Genomic DNA, 6524 nt, shown 5'->3' with positions numbered 1-6524 from the left:
GTTAAATGAATCAGGACCGGAACAAATCAAAGTAGCAAACCGCTGATGGTTGGGGCTCTCTAAGAGAAAGGAGCTGATGTTCGCGCGGGTTCCAGGAGCCAAGGCGGCCTCTGGGTAAAGGACCGGGTGCTTTTTCCCCCCCTTTCAACTTGTTTTCAATGGTCTTCAGCCTGTGCTTACTTAAATATTCATTTACTTCAGAACCCTTTTTGTGCACATAGCGCTTTAGAACCCAATCACGTTCCAATTAAGTGGGGGCTAACAACCGATCTCAAAGGAAGATACAAGCTACAATATCTCACCCGTAAAATCTGACTCGGAGGAAGGCAATTTAGATGGATAATTTGGTGATACAAACTATGAAATCCAGGTATAAAATACGCTGGGTTTCAAGGGTGAAACCACAGAGAATCAAAAGGCCTAGCGGGCTTACGTACGTTTGTTGGTTCACAGAGTGAAGGGGTTGGAGTGTACATTACAAGACAGAATCCGTTGTCTTAATCGTTCAGCGAGTCTATCTTCTAATTTCCACCAATATTCCTCCTTTATTCGTTGGTCATTGCACACAGCCGAGCTGATTGTACACTGGTAACTGCGTAATTAGTGACCCAGATTCACTTTACAATCTGGCTAGAAATACCAGGATAATTAGCAGATATCTCTCCGTTGGTCTTTCAAAGGAGTATTCTAGTTACTAAATTTAAATTCCAGTGGTGAGCCGCGGAGGGCGGAATCCTCTGAACTAATTATAAAATAATCCTTTTCGCGTATTCTAAGGCTGGACTACAGCATAGGTTGGCTTGGATGTACACATGGGATTTTATTCATCGGATTCTGGCCATGTTGATGCTTGCTGTCTCCACTGGAAGTGATTTTGAAGTTTTTTTTTTTTTTTTAGTAATGCATCCTAAAGGGAAGGAATTCATATACTTCGTCAAGTTGGAAGATCGATTTACTTCCTCCTAAGAAAACCTTTTGTATTAACGTTTAAGATGGAAAAGTATGGATGGAGTTATTATGTACACATAGGTAAGGAAACCATACAGGTTTTTCTGTTTTCACCAACTATATTTGCCCAGAACACAGAGATATAAAAAGACCTTCACATTGAGTTATAGAAAATATCATAAAGAGATACATGCTAGTGGTAGAGAAACAGTGAAAGGGAAAGTTCTGGAAGCCCAGGCATGGTCAAGTTGAGTCTTGAGCAAAACTCCACCGCAATGACTTTCTATTCAGAAAGCATCATTGGCACACAGAGGGACCATGAGAATCAGCGCACGCTGTATCAGAATCTGCTACTGGTTCCCGGCGTGCATGTGGAGCTTATGGAGCTTTGGAGGGTGGTGAGTGTAGTGTTTCTCAGGTCAGGGGCCTGCTGTCAGTCACAGTGTCTCTCTGTAGGCTCACAGGTGTGCACACGCGGGCCCCAAGCTAGCAGTTCTGGAAGGCTGTTGTAAGCAGTGAGGGCTATCAGCCTGCCCACATTTCCTGTCCGACCTCTGCCTTCTAACTATGGCCGAAATACGCCCTGCTGGTTCCTACCGTTGTTGCCAAGCTCGCCCACCTAGATGAACTACCTGTAAAGTCAAACAGACTTCCTCTCTTGCGTTGCTTGTCTGGTATGTTGTAACAGCAATGGCAGTAGCTGATGGACACAAGGAAATGATTTGGTCCTCACAAAGCAATATGAATGCCACCCCCTGGATAAGCTAGATTTTGAATATCACTGAATCCCATCGCTTTGCTCTCTAGTGCTATGTTCCAAGTTTAAGTGTCCATGGATTATATCCAAAGACATTTTAGCCTATGTTGCCCCAGACTGGAAGGTTGGCCCGGGGTCAGGACCAACTGGCTTCCAAGTCCTTTCTTGTACTTTACTCTGATTTGGCTGGACACTTCTTAAGGAGAAAACTGGTCTTATTTTTTCAATGCTGATAAATGCACCTTAAAGGTTGTTTCTGTTTTGTTTTTTGGAGGGGTGGGGTTGGGTTTTGTTTTTTGTGGTGCTAAGGTTTGGACCCCCACGTTTACGTGTCCAAAGCTCCTTTGAGTGAAGGTGCTAAGTCTGGATGGATTCCCAATGACCCTTTGACGTTAGTGTCACTTTGATTTTTTTTTTAAATCAAGATGGGAGCCTACATGATGGGTTTTTTTTGGAAGGGGGAGGGGCTAAAACTAAAAACTTTTAAAGTTAAACCAAGTTTCCCACCAAAATAGGCCTCCTCCCCTGATACAAGGCAGAACTTCCTGAAGGAAGCCAAGACCTTTTCATCCTATGCCCACAGTCTCGGTCCCCTGCTGCCCTTAGTTTGGAACAGTTCACATAAGGGCTGGTCTCACGGAGAAGGCTCTGAGTCTAAAATTGCCAGCAACGTAATTTGTGGCTTCTGCCACGATCTTGTTTTGACCATTTCTCAAAAGAAAAAGGCGCCTGACGGAACTTGTTCTCCGCTGGGGTAACTCTGGACTGTCAAGCAGGAGACTGTCACAGAACTTGAAAAAGCCGACGCTTTTGCTGGTTTCAGTTCAACACGGCAGAGTACCGTGCTGTGTGTCTGTCTCTGCACCCAGAGGATGGTGATATGGAGAGAATTAGCGTGACAAGCAAGGCCCAGGAGTTCATCCAGCGTAAGTCAGGCACAGGTGTTCGTTTGCTTTGGCTTTTATGAGACAGGGTCTCACTGTGCTGCCCTACTAGTCTGGGACTCACTGCGCAGACCAGGCTGGTCTTGAATGCGCTGAAGACGCTCCTGCTTCTGTCTCTCCGGGGTTGGCATTACAGCCTAGACTACTATTTCCAGCTGGTTCAAAGCTAATGACCTAGCCATGTAGATTACATTACATAGTGTCTTTAAACAGGTGAGTGAGGCTGTGTGCAGCCTGGCTGCCAAAGAAGAATGTTACAAGCAGAGGTTACAGAAGCACGCTGCTGCATCTCCTGGGGAGCAAAGCTGCAGAACTCTGCAAGGGTGGGAACTTTAGACGGACTGTGGCTGTTAGCATCGTGAGTAACAGGATCGACGCCACCTCAGGCACAAACGGAGACCCCTCAAATGCCTTTGATGCACCAGCAGTTGAAAAATCCCAGCCACCCAGATCCATCGGAAACAGCAATGGGAGTTTCATGAGCTCTCCTCGGGTGTGTGACTGATTTTCAGAGGGGCTCTCCAGCTCCTAACTCGAGCAAGAGAGACATCATCACATCGTCTGCTCTTGATAGACCTATTCTTCAGCCTTGCAGGGAGAAGAGGAAGAACGGAGGCATTTTCAGATAGATTCTCTCAAAAGACATTTATTTCCAGATTTCAACATAGGAAATACTTGAATTCCCCTTTATGGAAAGAAAGACCGTTTTTATATTCTGTGTATAACCACTAGCTACTGTTTTACAATAAACAACATTTCAAGAAAAGGTGCGGGAGTTTACAGATTGGTGGCCCCTTTACTAAGGAGAACAGGCAAACCATCTCAGAATTCCCCAGAAAAAGAAAGACAATAAAAAAGAGATTTTTAAACAAATGACTTAAAATTAAAACTTCAAATGTTTACTCTTGTGGTCTGGCATAATACTTTTTAAAGTTTTACAATAAGATGTTACCTGTTGGGAAAGCAACCACAATCCTTCCTCATGATTTGACTAACGACTTCACCTGAATTAATACTGGTGGAAAATACACAAGCAATCAATGGTTTATCAACTCCTCAGTTTTAGGCACATGAGTTAAATGCAGCATCTTCAGAGTTTAGCTTACTGGGCCAACAGATGACGTCCTACAGAAAGCATCTATGATTCATACAAGAGGGTTCCTTTGGCACCTGAGTTGAGCACAATACACAAGCAAAGAATGTCTAATGTAAGAATGTTTAAAGACTCTATTTGGCCAGGCGGTGGTGGTGCACGCCTTTAATCCCAGCACTCGGGAGGCAGAGGCAGGTGGATCTCTGTAAGTTCGAGGCCAGCCTGGTCTACAAGAGCTAGTTCCAGGACAGGCTCCAAAGCTACAGAGAAATCCTGTCTCGAAAAACGAAAATAAAAATAAAAAAATAAAATAAAAAAACAACCCAAGACTCCAAGACTCTATTTTCTCTATCTATACATATATACATACACTGTACACATACACATATGCACACACATATACAAAGCACATCTTTAAAGATGATAAAGAAAGAAGGAACTCAATGTTTAGTCAAACACCTGATGCTCATTTAAAATAGTTTAAAGTTTTCTAAAGAACTCAGAATTTATTAACAATTTCAAGAATTTACAGATTGTTAGCCTAAACCCACTTCAATGTGGAAATACACGGGCTTTTTATTAAGGTTTTTGGTAATGGAGTTTATTATAGTAGCATATTATTACAGACCTTCTAGCAGGGACAAATGGGAAGTCACCAGAGCATTCCCCAGGCTCCTTCCCATCAGGACTGAACACAGTTACTGACCACGGACTCAACACTAGACGCTCATCTGTGTCATTTCCAGCAGAACCACACACACACACACATGCACACACATGCACACACATGCACACACATGAATGCACACACACACACACACACACGGACCCTGGAGAGAGCTGCGTGTCAAGCCTCCTCACTCACTCGGAATTTCACTGAAGAACTGCAGCAATGCCTAAGCCATAATGTTTTGTGCTGCCTACCAAGGACTCTGGTGCCAACAGTTCCACTAATACTCTGGTACTTTTGTGGAAGACTCTAAATGGTGGGCTTGTTCTAAGACTTAGGAGATAGCCAACACTGAGTGAGCTGCCTGGACTTAACATTTCCCTTTCTGAGTGTGTCTAGCCGACTGAAATGAGAACACATTTGGCTTTTCCCAGTTCTCCTATACTCTGGTAATTCTAGAGGATGAGGAGCACCTTTCTTATCTGCAAACCACACATTCCTATCTTCCAGACCTCTGCTAGATCTGATGTACGATGAGTGTGCAAAACACATCCGAGTTGGAAAATGATGCCATGTTTTGCTTCAGCTTGCAGAGAAACAGCCTGGCTCAGCCCTGCTTCCTCTCTGCTCTGGCTGACAGCCCCTCTCACGGAGCATCCCGCACACAAAGGAAATCTTACATAGTTTCAAGGTATTGGTAAGTGGGAAGCACTTCCAATTGTGAACATCTCTGGAGCTTTGCTAATAAACACCGTCTCGGTACAGTGTGGTTCATACTTGACATTGCTTCCCCAGACCAGTTCCGTCAACAGTCACGGCACAGGGCTTGCCTTAGAGAAGCTATTACATTCCAATGTTTCCACTCTGTTCAGTCTTACCATAATAGAACCCATTTTTCCTGATATGTGAAACATTTTATAAGTTCAACTGAACTTGAATTCTTTTAGTTGCATGTGAACTCACATGCACAATTTACATTTTTGTCATATACTTAAATATTTTTCTCTGTAAAACAACTTCAGGACAGGAAATGCTACGCTAGCAAACAGAAACCTAGCATTTAAACTGTTCCCTACGTTCTTCTAAGCAAAAGTGCATTTGTAATAAAAACATATCACATATGAAGCTAAAGAGACAATCTCACACAGAGAGGGTTTTCAATCTCCACGTCAGTCCCGACGGCTCACAGAGGAAAGTGCTAGCACAGCAAGTCTGGAACAAGCTCGTGGGGGCTGGGCAAGGAGTCATCAAAGCGGAATCGCTTAGAGATCATGCTGCTGTCCTCGGGGATATTCTCCTTGTCCTCTCGGTCTCCACAGCTCCCGTTACAGGAGGATTTGGGGGTCCTGTCTTCAGAGGACCTCAGGGTGTGATCCTGAACTGGAGAGGAACCTGAAGTCTCCTCGGGGTGAAACAAGCTTCCAAAGTCCCAGTGCTGCAGCCATGAATGAGACAGGCAGGATTCTGCTGTGGGTCTTTTCCTGTGGCGGAAAGCACACGGGAAAGGTGAGCGCAAGAGCCGACTGGAGACGGCTTCCCATCTGCTTTACACGAACACGGATGGAGACAGCACACAGCTGACTCTCATGAACTGCTCATGCATACGCTAGGGCTAGTTCACACGCTGCAGTGTATTATTAATAATCACAGGGAACCTAGGAAACAGGCACCATCACTGTCATCTAACAGACCACTGAAGGACATACTAGAAGACCTGAATCTGAGGCCAATTTCCCAACTGTCAGCGTCATGCGCTGCAGTCTGGACACTGAGTGTCTCCCCAAAGGCCACCAGCCTGTGACATTGGTGGAAGGTGGTGGACTCGCTGAAGGCAGTTGGAGCACTGAGGACAACCCTGTAGGAGGTATTATACGGGACATCATGCTCCGTCTCGCCACAGCCCCACGCGGCAGAGACAAGTGGCAAACACTGTGAGGCCCTGAGCGAAACCTCTCTTCCCGGCAGTGCAAGGTCTGTGTTAACCCGTGATGGCAATGGACCCTGCCTGGCAGCCAGGTGGAGGCGTGGGCTACAGTGTGTACTTTCACGTCTCGTTCTAAGGAAGTAAGATTATTTTCTCTATGTCAACTCCAGAGAGTTTCTCTATGATCA

The 6524-nt window shown here is 45.0% G+C and overlaps 1 protein-coding gene across 1 annotated transcript in view; it reads right to left on the bottom strand.

The window, feature by feature from the left end:
* Positions 1-3289: 3289 nt before the first annotated feature.
* Positions 3290-6524, bottom strand: part of Stk17b (serine/threonine kinase 17b) — a 29125-nt gene continuing 25890 nt past the window's right edge. The window contains exon 8 of the mRNA XM_005366361.2: positions 3290-5893. Within this exon, the coding sequence (XP_005366418.1) occupies positions 5611-5893 (283 nt within the window). The 3' untranslated portion in view covers positions 3290-5610. The remainder of the gene's footprint in view (positions 5894-6524) is intronic.

The sequence above is a fragment of the Microtus ochrogaster genome, unplaced genomic scaffold, assembly GCF_000317375.1.
Source record: "Microtus ochrogaster isolate Prairie Vole_2 unplaced genomic scaffold, MicOch1.0 UNK8, whole genome shotgun sequence".
Taxonomy (NCBI): domain Eukaryota; kingdom Metazoa; phylum Chordata; class Mammalia; order Rodentia; family Cricetidae; genus Microtus; species Microtus ochrogaster.
This window is presented reverse-complemented; position numbering and strand designations above follow the sequence as displayed.